The 22,613-nt window shown below is 40.9% G+C and overlaps 1 protein-coding gene across 2 annotated transcripts in view; it reads left to right on the top strand.

Moving 5' to 3' along the window:
* DEPTOR (DEP domain containing MTOR interacting protein) overlaps positions 1–22,207 on the top strand; it is a 77,557-nt gene extending 55,350 nt beyond the window's left edge. For both annotated transcript variants that reach the window (XM_063420117.1, XM_063420042.1), the window contains exon 10: positions 18,862–22,207. In XM_063420117.1, the coding sequence (XP_063276187.1) occupies positions 18,862–18,990 (129 nt within the window). In that variant the 3' untranslated portion in view covers positions 18,991–22,207. The remainder of the gene's footprint in view (positions 1–18,861) is intronic.
* Positions 22,208–22,613: the final 406 nt, after the last annotated feature.

The raw sequence follows: 22,613 nt of genomic DNA, 5'->3' as shown, positions 1-22,613 counted from the left end.
TGTGGCTGGGCACGGTGCGAGTGGCCGGGACACCTGGGCACTGTCACACATGTGCACCTCAGCGTGGCAGCACTTGCCATCTCCTGATGTGTGACATCCTCTTCTGGGGGAATTTTCAGACAGTTTGTTTCTGACAAAATCCCTGCTAGCATGATCTGCTGAAGATGTGTGAAAGGCTATAAGCTTTAGGACTTGATACCTCTTCTGGGGCTGGTAAATAGGATTACCACTCACAGTCTGAAGTTTCAAGTGTGAAGCTGAGAAAGTAATTCAGTAAATATCTAGTCAGTTAGCCTTATATAAGTATTTTTGGACCTGGTTTGCTGAAATTTGTCTGTGACAGCATTGTGAGGAGAATGGTTGCTGTAAGTGTATTAACGAGTGGGAGCTGGAGGCGACGTGGGGCTATGAAAGGAGTCAGTGTTGCAATGTGTTCTTCTAAGTTATTTGCAGCTCTGTTTAACTGTCTGCTGTCGTCAGCAGTGCAGACAGGAACAGCAAGATTTTGAACTTCACAGGTTGCTTTAATATTTATTATTGACTGGCTGAAAATCCACTATTGACTGGTTCTCTGCAGATGACAGTGCTAAATATTGCCAGCTGTTGTCAATAAAACTCTTTTCTCTTTTTTCAGTGATTTATTCTGTAAGTTCACTTCTGTTTTTAAGGTGCAAGTATTTTTTGAAAAGTTATAACTTGACTTCAAACTAGTGACTTAAATTATGTGTCCCATCGTTATTTAGTGTGATGACATAACTGCAACAGAGTGTGATGGAACAAGCAGACCTAGCTAAGTATGAGGCTTGTGAGAGACAAATTAATCACTCATTTTGCTGATCATCTGTTCTTCCCACTGGCTGGAAAAATCAGTGCCCTAGTCAAACTGTTAAAAGAAAGCTATCTGATTCCTTAAACTGATTCTTGCCAAATTAGTATTTATAGCTGTTACACCTAAGATTCACAAATCACACAAATTGCCAGTGGCTGTTTAAACTTTTCAAGCTCAGTTTTCCTTCATTTCGGCAGCAGGGAGTCAGCAGCAGGGAGTTTGAAGGACCACGTGTTGTCACTGGTACCAACGCCTTTTGTTTGGAGCTCAGCTTGGGAACTGTGATGTGCAGCCAGGACCCTTTCAGCATGGTTCTGCTCATCTGATCTCTAAAAGCTGGCACAGGGAGGAGACCAGCTTTATAAATTTTCTGTCTGTGCATTTGTCTTCTACATTCACAAATGATTATTTCACATCCAGTTGCTCAAATGATTTCAGTAGCAGAATAAGAACTAACTCTCAAGTGTAATTGAGTTTCCACTATGTTAAGAAGCCAATGGATGTCACTTCATCAAGGTCATCAAGCCCATTGATTTCATGCAATCAAACAAACATCTGTACTATCTGGTTAGTCCAAAAAATTCAAGTACTGCCACAATAACAACATATTACAGACTTGTAACATGGAAGAATAAAAGGCACACATTATAAGTGTCCAGCGGGTTGAAAACCAATCCAAAACCATGTGATATCAGAGGAATTGCCAATGCCTTATATTCCTGCAATTGGAAAAAATTTCAACAGTGAGATTGTCGTGAAGTTGAATGTACCTCAAGCTGCAGAGAAACACAAAACCCATTTGATAGTCCTTGCCAACCTAGCCTCAAACATGAGGATTGCATAACTTTTTGGCAAGCAAGATAAATCAGTCTAAAAATCCTTAAAAAAAACCTTCTCACAGGAAAAAGTATCCCAAGTCCAATTTCCAGTCTTTTACAGGATAGTGGGAAAGGTAGAGAAGCATGGATATTGTAGGTGAGAAACCTTTTTGTAACTCCTAAAGGCACCCCAGTGGGAGCTTGAAGACTGGGATTTATATTATATCAATAAAGCACAAGTGTCCATTTAACCCTCTCTGTGAAGTTCAGGAAAAAGAAGACACCTCAGTGTTTGATGCTGGGCCTCTAGCCCTTCAAAGCACTCCAGGGATGCTTCAGTGCTAATTGAAGGTATCTGAAGGGTACTTGCATTTTTTCATGGAACTGAGCTTTAAATGAGAAGATGGAGTAGGCTTGAATAAATATTTATGCTGTGCACTAGCATATGGTGTTGTTGAAGCAGATGCAATTCAGTCTTAGAATTCTTATCTTATACCAACATGTTACAGATTGTAGAAAAGCATAAATTACACGAGTTGCCATCTGTTTTCAATTACAGCATGAAAACACTGAGGCAGGTTGGGATTTTCCTTTAGCTGTGTTATCAGCTCACTGCTGAATTCAATAATTACATTAGAGTGAGTTGAGAATGGATGTATTTGGTAATGTGAACACTCAGAAAAAGTTGCTGACAAACTGCTTTCATAGCTTGTCCATAAATAGAGAAGCAGCAGAGCCAAACATGCATAGCACTACCCACAATGAATGCCACTGCTGTAGGGCTTGAATATAAATATATATATAAGTTTCAAACACGTCTCTATAAGTGCTTAATTTTCTGATAGTATTTAACTATAAACTACAATATAAAGGTCCATTCTCCTCCACTGAAGTGTGGAAGCTGTATTCAAGCATATGACTTTAGAAAAATCTAATTTTAAGAAAATCTAATTTTTACCATAAAATTAGTCTGGTTCTACAAAATCAAAGAAAATTTAAAGATGTTTTAACTCTGTCTTTCACTTTATGCAGCAGTAACCAGGACCTCAGATTTTATCTGCTATTACCCATCACAGAGATTGGACAGTGAGCCAAGTAGGGTAGCATTAGCCTCAAACATCATTGAGATCATGCTTGAGAAGAGTGCTTGTTACATTACAGAATCAAAGAATGGATCATTTTGGAAGGGACCACAGGGAATCATCTGGTCCAACCTCCCAGCTCAAGCAGGGTCATCCTAGATCACACTGCATGGGACTGGGCCCATCCAGTGAGGAGATTCCACAGCCTCTCTGGTCAATCTGTTTCAGTGCAAAATCACAGCACATTAAAGAAGTCCTTTCTTGTGTTTAAATGGAGCTTCCCCTGCTTCAGTTTTTGCACACTGCCTCTTGTCCTATTGCTTGGAACCACTGATAAGAACCTGGCCCATCCTCTTGGTACTCTCTGTTTAGACAGACATTAATGAGGTTCTCTTTCAGTCCTATCTTAAGGCTTTACAGCCCCAGCTCCCTCAACATTACACTGTATGAGAGATTCTCCAGACCCTTGACTGACTTTATAGCCCTCCACTGGATCCACTCCATTTTTTCCATGTCTGTCTTTTACTGAGGAGCCCAGAACTGGACACAGCACTCCAGATTTGCCTCACTAGGGCAGAGTAGAAAAGCAGGATCACCTTCCTTGACCTGCTGCCAATGCTTTTCCTAATGCATCCCGGGATACCATTGGCCTTCTTGGCCACAAGGACACGCTGCTGACTCATGGACAGTTTGTTGGCCCCCAGGTCCTTCCCTGCAGAGTTGCTTTCCAGCAAGTTGGCCCCCACCCTCTACTGGTGCATGGGGTTGTTCCTCCCCAGGTGCAGGACCAGGACATTAAGAACATAGTAATGGTGAACAAAATGTTGAACACTTTGGATGGCTTTTTCATTATTATTTATTTAATCCTTAGTGGAAATCTTTCTAAAGGACTCTAAAAAAATAGTAAGGCTGTGCTAGTCACTAGCATAATGATTCAGCAGAAGTTGGAGGGGATCAAATATTTGTTAAAGTGAAAATACTCAGCTGTGCCATCAACATGAAAACTGAGTTCTTGGCTGGTTGTGCTTGACAACTTTTTAACATGTATAGCACTCATCATGCTTTCCTGATCAGTGAATGAATCTGTTCCAGCTCTGTGTCTGCCTTCTCTTCTTGGTCTGTGGTAGTCATTTGTGCAGGTGGTTTGCTAGTGAGCTGTGGTGATGGCTCTCTCACTGTCCCAAGGTTTCCATTTTCCCTGTGTGTATTTAATTACACTCAATGAGTAGTTCCCAAGTTTTTAGAGTGAATCTTTTTACCACTTCTACATAGATTGGACGTACTCTAAAACCATGTTACTCCGACTATACTGGGATTAATGCCATGAAAATTATCACAGTAACATGGTTCTGTGAGGATGGGCAGAAAACTGCATTGCACCCATCTCCTCTTGTCTGGGAGTTTTGTGAATTCAGCCCTCTCACCAAAGCAGAGACTTCTCTAACTGAAGAACATGGTTTTGAGAGCTGCATTGTGTGCCACTGCCAGAACTTTTAGTTGCCAGAAGGGGACAAGATTTGGCAAATTTCTCCTTTGCTTTCATTATAGGCCACTCCAAATGCTACAACAACATCTTTATGTCCTTGACCATCCTTTGCATTAGCAGAACAGATTGACTGAAATAATGAAAGTTTTTTCCTCAATTTTGGGATCCCAGTGCAAGATTGGATAACTCTCTTCTGCCCCTTCACTGCACCAGCTACTCTCTTCATTTTATTCCTCCTCTATGTTGGCAGCCCTGTCATTGTTGAACCTCTGTGTCAGGAGACTCTTAGAGACACTGTTCCACTGGGCTGCTGGTGAACCTGCCCCATGGTGGCCACAAGGCAGTCACAGTTTGGATTTGGATTCTCCCCTTTTTCCTGTCACAAACCCTCTTGCAATACTGACCATTCATTTCCCGTCAGAATTCTGGTAAAGTGGTTTGGGTTTAAATAGAGATGGAAAATGCCAGAAAATCTGACATGTTCTCAAACATAACCAAAACATTTGATGAGTAGATCCATTTTGGCACTGGTACAGACAAGTTCGCTGAAGTTTCTTTGTTTCTTTGTGGGAGCTGTGGTTCACAGCACAAGGTCCAAGTTTTCCAGTCTCAGAGCAGAGGATTTGCAGACTGGTCCCAGTGACTCCCATGCAGCAATGTTACGACTCCTCAGGTTTCAAAAGTCAGTTTGTATAGCTCTCCTCTTTCTAAGCCATCCTTTTCCCCCTCCTGAAATTTGTATTTGTTATAACTCCAGGTACTTTCTTTGTGACATCCCACGCTGCCACCCCTGCCCAGGCTGTAACTACTCTGCAGACAGACACTTTCTATTTTCAGTGCTACCATATTCCAGTCTCTGCTGATCTTTACAAAAATTCTCCTGTTTTGCTCCATTTTTCACTAACAAATAATTAGAGTCTTAATTGTGAACTTTTAGTTCTTTTAAAGCCATGATAAAGCTCCTGTTATCTTCTGACATGTCAGAATTTCATCCTACATTCCTGCTTTTTTTGATGGATCTCCATTTTTTTTTTCTGATTTCCTTGGTTTGCCTTGCTTCTTTGTCCACAGAGTTGTATAAGGATAAGTGTTTTTTGAAGAAATCTATTCTGAGGCTGCAGAACTTCTGAAGTTTTGGAAGGTTAAGTGAACCCCACCCTTGTGCACAAGCCTCAGAGTGCACAGCCACCACTAGGTAGTTGGGTCTGGGACTGTGCTTGCTTCAGTGGATCCTGAGCCTCTGTTCTTCTGAGCCAGTGGACATAAAATTGACTGAAAAATCAGCCACCTTTATCTTGTACTAGAGACCAGGTGCTTGCTGTGACTATCTGGAACTGTTCTATGATAAAGAAATCAAAACCTGGCGTGTGAAGAGTCACGTGCTGAGGTATGAGGGGAAAGACCCCCTCCCATGCAGTTGGGAACATTGACACAAACATCACGCCAGCAGGATGTGAACTGCAAACTGCACATACAAAAGAAAACAGAGAATTTTTTTTTATGGTTGTCAGACCTTGTTTTGAGCAACAGGATCCATGGTACTCACTACAGAGAAAGGAATTAAGACAGTGGGAATTCCCAGGTGAAATATAAAAATAGTGAGTTCAACTTTTTGCATCTAAATTTAACCTTTAACATCTTCCCCCCCCCCCCCCCCCCCCCCCCACCCCCCATCGAACTTACAGGACACAGATTTAACAAGGTTTTACTTGCTTATCCCAGACCCAAATTTTGGCTTGCACAGCAGTATTAGGTTTCCAATGCCTCTGTGCAATTTTTCTTAAAGACTCTTTTAACAGAGCAAGTTTTACTGGGCAATAAAATAACTTTTTTTCTCTTTACAACAACTGAAACCTTATGTGAATACAGTAAGTTTCATAATACCTCAGAGCTCTTTTTTCTGCATTCACAGTGGTGTAGTTGACATTAGAATAGAACTTGTTTGTAGGTCTGTCACCTAAAATGTGGTTGGGCAGCAAGTGACCCACCCTACTTGTGTCTGTATATTGGCTCCTTCTGATCAACAGGAAATAATAATAAAAAAAAACCACCACCACCAACAACAAAAAAAACACAACCCCACAACAACAAAAAAACTTTAGCTTCATTGTTGGAGATCAGTGGGCTTTCTAAATTTAGTTACATTTTTTAATAAATTATAGTTTTAAAAATTCTTTTCAAGTAAGTGGTGTTTTCTGACAGGGTAACCCAGATATCTGAACCCTGCCTTTATGAAAGTGTTTTCTTGATTTTTTTCTGGAGTCTTACAGCTGTAACCATTCAGAAGGAGAGACGGCAGCACTGTAAAAGAGGACTGTGCTTGCATTTTGATATAACTTCCAAGTTCCTGTGTGGTCTACAGGCCATTGAATGGCAAGATCTAGTGTCTGATGGAGCAGCTGAGATCTGGCCCATGCTTGAGCTGTATATAGGCTATTGCAGGTCGCTCCCAGGTAGTCCAGGCTCTCTAAAGAGAGTACTGTCATCTGAAAAACTGACCTACAGACCGTCTGGAATCTTGAAAAGGTTATCCTAAGTGTCTGTAAAAAAGACATAAAATTAGAGGCCAGTACAGCAAAAAGCTGTCAAATTGAACTACTTCTGCTCTCAACTGAGGATGAAAACCGTTTCGTGTTACTTGGTTTAGTTGCAATACTCATTTCACTGGATGCCTTGGAGAGTTCCTCAGGTGCTGTTTGTTTTACAAGTCCATGGCTATCTCAGCTCTCCACCTTGAGCACTTCAAGGATGATGCTGCTGCCCAGCTGCTGCTCTACAGCCTGCACTTCTCCGTCCCTTCGTCTCTTTTCTTGTTGCTGCTCAAGACACAGAGTGGCTTCCTTTCATGGTATAAGCGAATGATTCGGGAAGCATGTTGCATTAAATCCAAGCCTCTGTTTAGCTAGCCAAACACATGGAAAAACAATTGCACTTTTGTCTGTGCAAACAGAGAGCAGCTGTTTGTCTCAAACAGCGCAGACTGTTCCTGCTCATGACACGCTGGATACCAGAGGGTGCTGAGGGTGCCTTGCATGAGCCTGTCTGCCCCTGTAATTCCCTTGCTGGCACTCAGTGACTGTTTTTAACTAATATGGGACTTAAATGAACTGCAGTTCAGCATAATTGTATTTGACCATGTAAGTAAACTGATACATAGTTTTAAAGTTCTTTATTCATTATGTGCAGTTTTGTTTTAGCAAATATAGTTTAGTTACAGATGTATCAGAAAAAAAAAAAGACAACGAAAGGTCAACCCAAGCATTAAAAGACATTATTTCTAAGTTTAGACTCTATGTTCTTCTGACACTGATGCAGTATTTTACCCAGAGCCATCTTTAGCCATTTGAGTTATTTAACATTTTCAGAACTGTTCTGTGGTAGGTATCAAATTGCACTATACGATAAAAATGCTTATAAAGTTAGACATGCAGTCACTGGTTTGCTTTCCTGATGTAGCCCAGCCTGGCCCAGCTTTACCTGTGGGTATTTCTCGCTGGGACTCACATTAAGTCAGTGATTTTACTCACCAGTTCCCAATTAGGGCCATGGAGAGCAGTGACCTATATTCCCCTACTCCATATTTATGGATGGTTTGTGTCTCAGGGTATTAGGTTCTTGTGTTATTACTCTCCAGATATGTACAGGTAGCATTAATTTACCTTTGTGAGCAATTCCTGTTTGCTGTGTCGGCGTTTGCCCGACCACTCAGTCGATCTGGAGCAAAACTCCACCACTTGCAGAGCTAAGACTTGTGCAGCCCCAAAGACTCGTGCTCCAAAGCAAGAATTGTTCTCATGGGCTCTTAGGTCAGCTCTTTTCCTCCTCTAATTTGTCCACTCTGTTTGTAGAGTTTGCTCAGCAATGGTTTAATTCTCTTCCTGTTGAAGTAAAAAGGACTTCAATTCCCACAGATTCCCATCATTTGGAAGGGAGGAAGAGAGGGACAGACTATCTGAACCAATGATGAAGCCCTTGAAAATCTATGATATATTGTGTGACACACTATATTATGTTATAAAATAGATATTACTTTTTGCATGCAATTTTTTTTTGTATTATGCAGTTTATAGATTATGTTGTTTAATTCCCATAGGGTTTTTTTTTCACTTGGAGACCAATTTGTTTGGAATACTATAAAAAATTCAGCTTCTTTTTTAAAGATGAAAGAAGCATGTAATATATATGTAATGAAAGTGGGTAATGAAGCCTTGCTAAACATCCACACCACTCTGCAGTCAAGATGGAGCACAAGAAATATGAACTTGTACTTTAATTCTGTAAATGGAGTTAATTTTCTGTCGTATGAGTTGTACCGTGCTCTGCTGGTACAACTCAAGAGTGAGCCAGCTTCACAATGGTGTAAAGAATGAACAAGAAACACATCTCTCAAGAGACAAAATCTTTTTTATGCAAAGTCTGGATACTTGCCTACTCCCACACCACCACTCTAAAGCCAATTACACTTTTGCTAGAGATATTTACAGAACTGAACACACACATCTGCAACTTATTCTGTTCCATCCTGTAACCTCAGTTATGGAGGAAAGGCCATGGTATGATTTTTTTAACCTTCTGGCAGCATGCAGTTGGTTGTGAGTTGTGAGGTTCCAGCCTTGCTTTACTAATCCTATCAAGATTGCATGAACTCTTTAAAAAAAATACTAAAGATAAAAATCTAACTGGAGACATAACTTTTAGGACCTCTGATTTTCATCTCTTTTCCTCATTCCATTGTGACAGTGTAAAGCTTAGCAGAGTGAGAGCAGAAAATTCAGTGCTGCCTGTGTTTGCATTTATGTAGAAATTAGTCTTAGGCTCTTCTGTGGTTCACATTCAGCATCTCTGTAGCCTGGGCTTTTTGCTGAGCATGGGGGTTCCTTTGCTTTATGGCTATGGGTGACCTATTAAAATAGGTATCAGCACTAATGCAGGCGCTGTGTGTGTGTATAAGAAGCTGAGCTCTGCGCTCTCCTCCACTGTTGTTCTCCTGCCTCAGATTTCTCTGCACTTTTTTCATGGTACCATAACATCCATCTTGCCATTGATTTTGCTGGGACTTTAATCTGAAAACTTAAGGCTGCAATTTACTGGTCTAAGTGTAAGCTCTGCCAGGAAGGTTGGTCTGTCTATCTTCACCTCCTTTTCATCTCCCTGTTTCCCTTTGCCTCCAACCACACATGTATCTATTGCCTCCTTCTTCCATCCATGTTAGACACATCAAGGAACTTACTTGGCCTGGAGACAAGTCCCTTCATTTATTTATTTTTGCTGGCACGAGATGAAAAGGATGAAAAGGGAGCGGTGCCTGGCTTTGGTGTGCTGCCCCTGGAGCTAGCACAAAGGGACAGGAGCACCTCTTGGGACTGCAGGCACCAAGTCCTGCTATGAACCTTCCTCCCCTTTGAAAGGAGTTTGATACCTGGATCCACAGACTCCTTGGCAATTCAGGTTGAGTGTATCCCTTTTTGTGAGCAGAAAGAGTTGAGAGGTTCCAAATCAGATTGCTGATCCAGCTTTTAATAAGCAAACACTTTTTTTCCACATTTCTTTTAAAAGTAAAATTATCTTTTTACACCCTAAAGAGAGGGAAACCTCATTATCACTAGGGGTGTTGTCACTAAGGGTTTTGTATACAAACCCATGATGTGGTGAGGTAGGAGGTGATGATGTGGTAATTGGCTAGGAAGATTTATTCAAGATCTATCAACTGGCAAGGCAAACCTGTGTGGTTATCCACTTGTAAATAGCTCCTTTCTAGTTGGTAACAGCAATGAAAAGTACAAAAGGTGTGGTTTTTTGTTCCTTTGTGACAAAATAACAGCCTTAAATGGAAATGTTTACTTTGACTCATTTCTCAACTCCCTCACATTTCATGTTTAAATTAGATTTCCAAAAATGACACCTTGATTTCCATTTGCTTGGAGGGCAGTCGTGATTGGGAGGCAGGAGTGGGAGGAATGGTTCCCAGGATCTGCAGAGGAGCAAGGGGTGTGCAGGGGGGAAAGGATACAATTGGAAAGACACATCTTCTTTTAAAGTGTTGGAAGCTTGGATGTCCCCTTCCGTCTTGCAGAAAGCTGGAAAGCTGTGTTTCAGATGTTATGTTCTTGTAGCACCTAAGCCTTGCTTAAGTTTTGCTGAAATCTGTCAGCAAGACAAGGAAAGCCAAAGCAGCTGTATTGACTCTTGAAACAAGAAATGGTAAAGGCTGTATTTTCTCTTTTTTTTTTTTTTTTTTTGATTTTTCCTTCTCAGTTTCAGGAGTTTAGTAACCTTCCCATATGAGAGCTGTGGCCATACCACAGGAATCAACCAGTAAGATTTCAATTTTAGAACTGGCCCAGAGCTTTCAAAAGTATCTAAAGTGTGAAAAGTTTGATTTGTTGGGTATCCTGCTGATGACATCTCCAGGTCACAGACAATTGCAAAGTGTTAACCCTTCAGCCCTGATTTCATGGGTGCCCATAAGGAAGGATTCTTACTGACAGCATGGCCTGATATTTATTAGAAATCAGGATCTTGTGGGTCTCTCATGCACATAGAAAACAGATGGGTTTGCTAACCAGATGTGGAGGACTTTCCTCTGGAAGATCACAGTGAATTTCAGAATACTGTAATGAAACAATTATAAGTTTGAGCTATTCAAACCTCCCAGCTGATCCTTGTCCCTGCCAGATTAGTAGGACATTAAAAAAGCATTTATTTATAATTATTGAGGGTATCTGTATAACAGAAATGTAAGCAGGCTGTCTCTGTAATGGATTTAGTTTTAATTTTCATTACCAAGAAGAAAAGCAAAAATATTACTATTCGGATGCACTTTTCTTTTTGAAATAGTTACATTGTCAATTCCAGTATGAATTCTACTCTATAAACTAGTCAAAATACACTTGTGTTTGAACAGCTCTGAAAGAAGTTATACTTAGAAGCTTTTATTTTTGTTCTTAGGAAAATTGCTGAAGAACTTTCCAAGGTTGAAAATAACTCCTACATTTGCCCTAATTCATCATTCTTTCTTGATGCTTATAAGGTTTTTTAAAAAAGAAAATAGACTAAAAAGAAAATAATACATTTCTGTGGCAGTGTGTGAAATTTAGTTTATTAAGTTTGTTATATCTTCCTTTGTTCCCTCCCTATCCACGTGTACCCCTGCGGCAAGTGACGTAACTGTCAGTTTTCTGTCCGTCAGAAAGCCCACGAGTTTTGTATTTCTCCCTCTCCCCTGGCTGGCAAAAGTTGAATATTGCACCTGTCTAATGGTCCCTAGAACCCCTTTTATTGGTTGTTTTGCCTTTACCCCTCCCTGACACCCTCTGTATAAAAGTTCACGCAGAACTGCCCCTCAGGGCAGTTGCGAGAGCAGACACAGGCGCGAGATATTGTGCTTGCCCGCACAATAAACGCTGCTACCTCGCTGCCTTCCATCCTGCCTCTGCTTCGTCACTTTAAGACCACTGCCAAAGATCTCTTGAAACAAGAACCCACAGGAATCAGTATCGTCACACGGCGAACGAACTGATCCTCGTCCCGTGTCGCAGTGCCCGGGCTAGCTGTGCATGGAGACGCTGAGGTCTTGAAACACAGCACCGTGACACATTTCTTCATGCATTTTGGGAATGGTTAAAGTAAAAATTATCTGTGTGACTTTGGCTTCACATAGATGAGAAGAAGAAATAGTAGTCAAGGAAGCATGTCCCAAACTATCCAAGTGTATGTAAATCACTGTGGATACAAATGATGAACAGAGCAAAGGGTTAAATCCAATCTGTCTCATGCTGGATGACTGACCCAGCCTAGTTTCAGACACAGCTCTCCCAACAATGGCTTGTTTCTGTGCAGTGTGCTAATAACTTCTGAACTACCTTGGTCTCAAAGGGATGTGCTTTGCTGCAGAGCGTGGGCCTGCTTTGAGCTGTCAGCTGCTAGAAATCTGTTTCAGATCCACACAGAGTCCAGGAGTGAAATCCTGGCTGCTCTGGAATGAAAAGTTTAGTGTGAGACTGGATTTCACAAGCTCTCCAGCATTTTTTAAAATACTTTCCTTCATACAGTTGCCATGTGTACAGTAATATTCACACCTTCAGTAGAAATTGGTGGCAGTGTTTTCTACATGTCTTTATGCTGTTAATTGCTGATGCCAGAGCTGCTATTAGTTCCAAACCTCCCATCAAACCTTTTTGTTTGGTTGACCTTGTTGCTGTTGAAGGAGAAAACTTGAGTGTACTGACATAGACTTTGTGCTTTGCACAACAGACCCTGAATATTCCCACTGCTGCCTAGATAATGGTGTAAAGTATCAGTACTGCTGAAAAACAGTATTTTTGTCACTATCTTTACTGTGTCATTGCATAATCTAGCCTTGAATTTGAAAATTTCAAGCCTGCATTATAATTGGTAACATCGATTGCCCTGGTACCTATTTGATCTGCAATTTTAGTAGCGTTTGTACTTTCTTAGAGTAGTTAACAAACAAACACCAAAAAAACACTAAAACCCCACAGTCAATCAAACAAACAAACAAAGCAGAGTGGATTCCAGACACTGATACTGGCACTGAAATGTAAATGCTAAATCCTTTGAGCATTAGCACCTCACCCTGCTGGAGTGGGGCACACACATTTGCTGCTGTGGAAAGTCGCCCCGCCATCCCCAACCACGCTACTCATGGCAGTTGTATTCTTCATCTGGACAGGTTTTTTAAAAATGTATCTCAAATTACGGTGGCTATGTAATCATGGTCTTATCCTGCTGTTTTGAGATACATTATCTGTTCACTGTGCATGGCTGTTACTTACTTTGTACCAGAGATGAACAGTTGCATTCACTGCATCTATAAATTTAAAGGTCTTTTTAAGGCTGTCTCAAACAGCAATGATCACTTAAGTCAAAGTCTGCAGTAGGAATTTCCAGCTCTTCAAAAATTTCACAACACCCATCTAAAAAGTGTGCGTGGAAAAAGAAAGAACATTTTAAAATGATTTTTTAATATGTTACATTAAAAAACCCAGCAATCGAGGCTTGGCTCGGCAGGGAGAGATAACTAAAGCCTACAGTGCAAACAGCATCTGAATATCCAAGGATCTAGGCTAGTTGCCTATCCTCTAAGAACATTCCTGTAGCATTTATAAATATTAAGGTCATCCTGAGGCAGAACTAACAAAGAGTTAGTGACAGGTATGCAATGTTTTTATTTAATGATTGCCCTTAAGGTAGTTATGCAATTCCACACCTATGCCTGCAGCCAGTTTCTGAGGTCCCTGAGAAGGATCCCACAGTCATCCTTATCTCAGCTCCTGATCAACACCAGCTCAGCTGACCAGCCCTGGTGCAGGCAGCCCCTGCAAGGGAAGGGGCTTTGCTCTGGCCAGCAGGCGGTTATCCCAGCAGGAAAATCAAGGGGTGTGGATGTACATCTGCAGGGCAGCTTGGCAAGACCGAGGAGGGGCAGGCAGCCAATGATTGCCGTGGAGGAAAGAGCAATTACCAGTGACGGGGAGGAAGGGTTGCACAGTTCCAAGTACAGCACAATCCTGATTTTGTCCCGAAAGTGTTGCGGTAACAAATTATTCTCGCCTCTTCTTGCCCTCTTCATTCCGACCATAAATGGCATGACAAATCTTTGCTAACTTCTTTAAATGAGAGGTTCCCAGATCCTTTGGGGACACCTGGATTTGGTTAAACCTTCTGTATGCACCATGGAAAACCCACAGAAAGACAGAGGTGCCTTTTCTGCTATCCCTGCTTCCATGAGCTGCTGTTTCCAATGGCGGGAAATTGAAATACTCAAGAATAAATGCTTACTGCTGTAATAAATGTTTGAAATCAGTTAAGGGAGGGGTTTTTTTCATTGGAGTGTTGCTTGCTTTTTTTAACTATTATTAGTTCTGTGGTTTTTAGATCACCACATCCTGACCGACAAAATGGTCGGAATTTATTCTGGGCTGTGTCATTTCTTGAAGTCTAAGGGATAAAAAGGGATGGTTATCTCTTGTCAAGCTCCTTGGAGAGCAATGAGGAAATGAGCAATAAAAGGTTCTTTGAGGCTCTTTTAACTGAAGTTTATCATCTATTATAGTTACTGATGTGTGGAAACCAACAGAAATATTTTACATATTTGTAGTTGCAAAGCCCTTAACAGCTGCAGCTATGAGCTGAGCATTTACAGCTTTTTGAAATGTGTTTTTATAAATGTAACATTAAATCATTGTGTTTTTGTAAACCAGTCTCCTTAAGAAAATTCCTGAGATAATAATACATTGGTTGACATTCAGTCAGGGCTGGTGAGTGGGTGCTTACTTGCTTTTGCTTGTATTCCAACTTCAGTAGAGCAGTGCTCAATATGAGCATTTTGGGGGCAGGATTGACGATGACTGAAATGCATAAAGCAGCACTGCATTTCATTTCCCCTCACTGGATGCAGTGCTTAATGGGAAATCAGGGTGAGGAGAAGAAAACTGAGTGAGTTGAGGACAGTCAGCATAACAAAGGGGTCAGGACTGTGCAAACCTCTTTCTCATCACCAGGATTGGAGGACATAGCAAACAGCTCCACATTTCTTCATTCCTGAGGGAGCCAGGTCTGGAATTTGCAGAGACTCAGCCCTCAGGAGCACTGGTCAAGCAATTACTATGGAGAAAGCTTTCTACCTCCAGGGTAGTTGGTTCTTTATTACCATCTCCTGTTCCTCATGGGTCTTTTCCTGCAGTTTTTGGCTGGGACTGTGCTCTTCTCTGTATTGCCCTCCCCTCTGCATTTCTCTTCTCATCTGGCCTGGGTGGACTTCTTGCATCTAATCCTCTCCACTGGGAATGATGAAACTGATAAGCCATGTGGATCCACTGCAAAGGAGGGCACGAAGGGGCGGTTCTCAGCCGGTACACATTGCTGGTTAATCGTACCGCCAAGGACGTATGATAAAACAAACACATGGAGAATGCAGACGTGTCAGCTCTTGTCTTCCACAAGAAATTCACACTTTGGCATCCGGATTGCTGTTCATGTTGTGCCTGTACCATCTGCATTTACACCATTGCAGCCCTGGTGTGGGTGACTGGGTGGTCTGAAAATCTGTTCCTCTGGCCAGGGGCATTCTCAAAGGCCCCTGAATGCCCACACTGTGATCCAGCATGCAGATTTGTCCACTGCATGCTTGCATGGATGCAGTGGATAAATCTGGCCAAACCTGTGTCAAAACCTGGACAAACATGAGTCCCATGTATTGGGATTCCAGTAACTCTAGAAGTCTGAGAATATGCAACAGTAAAACAAAGATCAGCCATTTAACTTCCAAAAATTGCGTTAAGCCAGAAGAGACAATGTTGGTTCTGCAGGTCTGTTTTGAATCAACCCAAATAATATTTTAGAGCCAGAGCTATAATTCAGTAAAACTTGATACAGTCTTGGAAAGCCATAGAAAGTATTAGGAAATACCACTGGAAGTTGAGACCTGCAGATACTGCAATAATCTGCCTTTTAAACTAAACAGGCATGCCAGTTAAATACTAATTGGACACACTGCAGAGGATGACAAGTTACCTTTTCAACAAAAATCCTTAACATTTAGAACACTTTGCATGCAAAAATAAAACCATTTTTCCAATGCTACTTGCAGCTGAAATATTCATATATAGGTAAGATTGCTGCCATGGGAGTTTACTCAGATGTATCACTGATTGCCATACTTTGGTGATTGTTTAGGCTACCAGCAAGGCTACTTCCAGGATCTTCAGCTCTGCAGGGGAGTTCCGAGGGTAGGGAGTGAGGGGCAAGAGTCTACCATCGCCTCAGGGGCTGCTGCTGCCACACTTCCTGTGCAGAGGCTCTAAGGAGCAGAGATTAAAATCATCAGTGACTTTATTTTTTATGAAATGTTACATTTTTGGATTGGGATTGCTTCCTCTATAATTTCTCTTAAATTGATAGCTACATTCTGCCCATTTTGCAGAAATACAAATTGAGTTTCACCGCACATTTTACTTGAGAGGGAAGTTAGTTGGCACACAAAAGTTAAGTGACTTGGCATGTGAGAAAATCTGCTTTAGAGCTAGCATTGGAGGACACCAGAGCTGCTTCCCACCTCTCCCATATCCATTTCTGTCTTATGCTTCTGCCTAAAGAGGAAAAGTGAAAAATCATAGACTGATGGAATTGTTACTCCTGGAAAAGGCTGGTTGGTCTAATAGCATCAAGTCCAGCCATTAACCTAACACTGCCATGTTCACATTCCTAGGTGCCACATCCACACGGATTTTTAACACTTGCAAGCACAGTGGTTCTATCACTTCCCTGGGCAGCCTGTTCCAATGTCTGACTACCTGTTCCATGAAGAAAATTTTCCTCATATCACAAAATCAGATAGGTTGGAAAAGACCTCTGAGATAATCATGTCAAAGCTATGACCATCATGTCAAGTAGACCTAGCACTAACCCTCCCTTGGGGCAACCTGAGGCTGTTTCCTATTGCTCTGCCACTTGTTACCTGGCAGAAGACACCAACCCCCACCTGGCTACGGCCTCCTTTCAGGGAGATGTAGAAAGGCATAAAGCTTCCTCCCTGAGCTTCCTTTCCTCCAAGCTAAACACCCCCACTTCTGTCAGCTGCTCCTCATCTGACCTGTGCTCCAGACAGACTTGTGTTCCCAGCTCTGCCTTCTCTGGACATGCTCCAGCCCCTCAATGTCTTTATTGTACTGAGAGGCCCAGAACTGGACACAGGACTTGAGGTGCAGCCTCAGCAGTGCCCAGCACAGGGGGACAATCCCTACCCTGGTCCTGCTGGCCACTCTATTGCTGATCCAGGCTGGGATGCCATTGGCATTCTTGGCCACCTGGGCACACACTGGCTCATGTTCAGCCACTGTTGACCAGCACCCCAGGTCCTTTTCCAACAGTAACTTTCCAGCCACTGTTCCCCAGCCTGTAGGACTGCATGGGGTTGTTGTGACCCAAGTGCAGGACCCAGGACCTGGCCTTGCTGAACCTCATAAAATTGACCCCAATCTGTTGATCCAGTGTGTCCATATAAAATAAAGCGTGAAAATTTCTGGTCGTAATTGTTTAATAGCTTCTCTCTTACAAATTCAAGGTGACTTACGGATAGCCTTCTAGTGAATATATTGTTTCCATTAAAACATCAGGTCAATATTATTATTCACTTAGACTCCATATTTTTATCATTAAAAATACAGATCTAGACACTACACACATTTTTTGACCCTTTTACCAAAAAATGTAATGTTATGATTAGATATAGAGAAATTTTAATGTCTTTGAGGAGTTAGTATTATCTTTCTTTTCCTGAATTTTTTTACAATGTTGATGTGACTTTTTCTCTGTTTAAGTGTTTCAAGATTTACAGTGATGTTGGTTAGTATATTTCTGTCAAGACCATTTTTCTTCAAAATGGCTGTGATCATAAAAAACCTCCAATGTTTGTATTTGTTATAGCTTTTACAAACAAAACTAGCATATTTGAAATTAATTTATTAGCCATACTTGGTGAAGGAAACTAAAACCAGTCACGTGGCAGTGACATTTTAATCTGTCCTAGTAGTGACTTCATCTGCCATGATATTATTTCTTAAAATTTGGATCCATTTGGTTCATGTTATACCATTGGAGGTTTTGGCATGGAATCTAGTGAAATCATCATCCAGACCTTGCGCTGAGCCTGGAAACATGGTGGATATTTTTACTGTGTAGACTAAAGAGTGACTAAAATGATTTCTAAGACAGCGTTTAAGACAAATTGAGATAACAGACTGCAATAGCGAGAGATGTCTTCATAGATCATAGAATAGTTTGGGTTGGAAGGGACGTCCAACCTAAAGAGATGACAGATCATCTTGTTCCCACCCCTCTGCTGTCAACAGGGACACCTTTCACTAGGCCAGATTGCTCAAAGCTCCATCCAACCTGGCCTTAAGCAGTTCCAGGGATGAGGCACCCACAGCTTCTCTGAGCAGCCTGTGCCAGTGCCTCACCACACTCATAGTAAAGCATTTCTTCCTAATATCTAATCCAAACCAACTCTATTCCAACTTAAAGCCTTTTCCCCTTGGGCTGTCACTTAAGGCCCTTGTGCAAATAGTCCCTCTCCACCTTCCTTGTAGGCTCTGTTTAGGTAGTGGAAAGCCACAATAGGGTCACCCAGAAATCTGCTCTTCTCCAGGCTGAACAAACCTAATTCCCTTAGCCTTAGTTCCTTATAGAAGAAGTGCTCCATCCTTCTAATCATCTTTGTGGCCTCCTTTGGACTTGCTCCTACAGTTGTCCTTCCTGTGCTGGGGATCCATTAGCTGGATGTCCCATATTGTTTGCAAAGCAGCATTGATACCATAAAATATCACTAATACTAGAAAAAATAACATTGTTATAAGAAAAAATGGTTGATATAGGATCTCAAAATTTCAAAGATTGGAAAGTTGAATTCCACCAATTTGAAAGTTGACGTGATGTTTCAAAAAGAAATTATGGAAAATTACCTTGCCATACTAATTCCAAGAGATGTGGAAGCTTTTAAGAGTACCAAATGAGATGATGTGAAGAGTTCTGGAGTCTGCCCAGGAATTGATAGTACATCTGTGTAATTAACCTAACAATATAAAGTCAGTGTAGAACTCATTTTGCTGCTTGCTTTCTCCTCAGGTTTGCCAATTTGTCGTCTCTGTCAATGGCCTCAATGTTCTCCATGTGGATTACAGGACAGTAAGCAACCTCATCCTGACCGGCCCTCGAACAATTGTGATGGAAGTGATGGAAGAAATGGAGGCCTGAGAAGGCAAAAAAAGCCCTATTACTGGACATTTTTGTGAGACAAATAGCAGCAGCCATGGAGTGGCATGACACAAGGCAGCAGAATGTTGCTGTGTCTAAACAGATGATTTTGTTTTTAGGGGAGGGGGCTCTCTTTCATTTAACAATAATAGCACTGGTAAGATGTGAACAATAGATACCAGCATATTTTCACTACGGACATCTCTGTGCTCAGCACACAAGATCAGGGCCTTTAGGTGCTCTGTCCAGCCATGGCTGCATTGGTCAGAATGGGTTCTGCATAAAAGGCCGTGCATATTTCCTCACAGTCCACTACTGGATCAAAGCACTTCAGGAGGTGAAAGAGCCAAGCACTGTGGGGTTGGAGTGTCACAGAGGGTTTCCATGAGATGCTGAGATTGATAAACATTGTCCTGGTGTCCAGCTTTGTCCCCAGAGCATGTGGAGTCACAGTTACCCTCTCCTTGGGCTGAGGGACAGCTGACTAAATCCTGGCTTGATTACGGTCAAACACAAACTACAAATGCATGAGAAGAGGTGTGTGTGCTCTGTAGAGGATAGTCTGGTATGAATGTTTGGGCCTGACTCATTACATGGGTTAGTCTGGAAAGAAAACAGAAAAACGTGTGATACTTTTACAAAAACTGCCTTTGAAAATTGGTCTTTTGGTTTCAATGCCTGTGTGCTGTATTAGGTGCTTGAATATAAAATACTGATTTTGAAGATTTTTCTATACCTGTAAAGGAAAGGTGCCTCAGTCTTGCTATTCATCACTTTAGAGAAATTTTGGACACCTAGTTCCCAGAAGAAGAAGATTTGGCAGGTTGCAGTGGGAAATTCATAGTGTTAGCATAAGAAGTGATACATCCAGATTCTCTAGTAGCAAAAGTACACTTCAAATTGAAGCAATGTACTTGAGTGTACATTAAGCTTATCAGCACTTTCCAATCATCTGATGTTTTGTGAAAAACCAACTTCCCTCATGAGCTGCATTTGACACTATTAAAAATAAAACGTATTTAACTGACTCTTATTGTTTCTCAAACAGTAGGATTTTTTCATTGATGAATTAATGAAAGAAACATTTTTTAAAAACATATATTAAAATTCCATATTCTTGCAGTTAGGTGACTCTTCAGCTCGATGTTAAGGGGACTGCATGGGTTTTCTTTGATCTTTGAACTGAATGAATACATCCTGCTCCACAAAATTATATATTTTGCAGACTTTCTCTGCTCTCTAAATTTTTCAATTAAAACTTAACTTTCTATATGCACATATCACAAATCATTCAATTATGGGGTGGAGAAAGTATTTTTCCTCAAATAATTTTGAAACATGTTTTGTATTAAAAATTGTTCTCACTAAATAAACTGCTCTTTCAGTATGTTTTTCATTCACTCAAACACTTTTACTTCAGAGATACAGCAAGTCTTCAAACTCATATATTCCTGCAGGTTTGTAGGAAGAAGTCCTTGTGTTCTTGTTTCTGGTTTTGTGTATCTGTGGTTGTATTTTCACCAAGAAAACTTCTCAAATTCCACTAATATGTAGCAGCACAGGGAGCTATAAAACTTCAGCTGCTTACTCAATGTTAACCAGGCACGAGAGTGTTTGGAGGGTTTGTTCAAACTGTCATCTGCTGTGACAGTTCTTAATCCTGATTGTACTCGCCAGAATTTTGGTACACATGTATGAGCTGTAGCAGGTTACATTTTACAGGTCATCTAAAATAAATAGCTGGGCAAATAATGTTATATTAGATTGTAATAACTGTCCATGGTATCCACTCAGAACAGTTGGAAACAATCTTGTTGTTCCAGAAATGTTTCAGTCTGCTGTAAGTATTTTGAGTTTGTGAATCCAGGAATGCTTCTCCAAACATTTCTATTTAATTTCTATTTTTTATATAATTTTCTCTTTTTTTCTTCCTTTCTTTTTCCCCCCAGGTTGTTTTGGTGGCTTAGCCCCTTTAAAATATAAATTCTGCATGTTAGGCAAGTTAAATATTACAACTGAAGGATTTTCTTAGCAAAATGCTAATGATTCTCTCTAATGCCATCAGAGGTTCATCTGTATCACATCTCTTGCCTTAGTTAATATTCTGCTAGAAGTTCTCTGTAGCTTACAGATAATTAAGAAACTGGGTCAGAATTTGGCTTAATAATGCATTACAGAGTGCACTTCAGACTGGAGCAGAAAGAGTGGCAATGGGGGCAGGGAGAAATCTGCATTTCATTATGTTACAGATTGGAGATGGCATCTCGATTCACAAGATACGTTAGTCTCTATCACAATTTGAGCACAGCTACTTGCCTTCTGTTTAACAAGGATTTCCATATTGTGTTCTCAACTTGACTGACAATCCGGGATTTAATTAATTCTTTCCCTCTTCAGTGTGACAAAGGTATTCAAATCATGTCTGCACTGAAATTTCGTATTTTGGAAAAAAGGATGGAAAGTTAACAACTAAGCTATGAAATGTATAATTTCCAATTGAACTGCAGTTTGTCTGCCCAGAGGGCTGCATATGCTCCAAGACATCCCACAGGAGTCAGTGTCAAACTCTCACACACTTCAGAGGGCACAGGATTTATAATATAACAGAGCACCTTGCTTCCTGCAAAGTGCCAGGGGAAATGTAAGATTCTTCACGGAAGTGAGGCATTCCAAGAGATGCATGAATATCACAGTGTAGAATGAAGCAAGAAACCAGAAATTAAAAAAACAAACCCTGGCACCAGCAGTAATAGCTTCATTTAAAGACAGGCATTTTTGTAAGACTTACTCTCTCCTGTGATCTCATTTTTGGTTACTGTAGATCTTGCAAGATCCTCTAATAAATCTTTAAGCCTTAATCACTCAAATTGGTGCCATTCCTCTGTACATGTACATTTGCAAATCATTTATGCATATCTTCAAAAAGTATAATATTTAATTGAATTCAAGTAGAAGTTAAGCTAATTGGAGCATTAAATCAGTGCAATATTTCTCATATGTTTGCCTGTTATATTTCCTACTAGATACATTATTTTCAGTATCTTTTTCAAGATCAAATATGTGTATGGTATTGAATACAACTGGTTCCACAACTGTTCCTGTGGAAGGCATTTCATTCACACAATGATGCAATAATCCACTTCAGGTGTATCTGAACTTAATTGTCTGCATTTTAGGTCTGCCTAGAAGCTGAAAATAAAACTTTCAGAATTAAAAAGACTTTGTGTCATAGCAGCATCTGAAATATGAGTGGGTGTGGCCTGCTGTACCTTCTTCTATGAGATTACATTCACAAAGAGGTTTGGAATGAAAAGGTCGTGCAGCAGGGTTGTTTTTCAAAGTATTTTTCTAAATTTTTTCTTCATTTTAAGCTCATACCCTCACTAATGACTAGAGTGCTGGGGATGTATCAAAAGCTGTCCCAGAATTACTGGTGTGATGGTCAGCTTGTTCCCTTAGCATGGTCTGGATCTCTGAGAAAATTGCCCCAGTGTAGTTCAAAGAATAACTTGAGATCTGAATTTGGGGCCTCTTGGCCTTCAGACCAGAGAGAGTCTCTGTACTGACTTGATGTACTAACAGAGACATAAACAAATGAGGATACTCCTGAGGATTAGGAAGAA

The sequence above is a fragment of the Prinia subflava genome, chromosome 1 (assembly GCF_021018805.1).
Source record: "Prinia subflava isolate CZ2003 ecotype Zambia chromosome 1, Cam_Psub_1.2, whole genome shotgun sequence".
NCBI lineage: Eukaryota > Metazoa > Chordata > Aves > Passeriformes > Cisticolidae > Prinia > Prinia subflava.
Note: the sequence above shows the minus strand (reverse complement) of the source record. Positions and strands in the feature narration are given on the sequence as shown.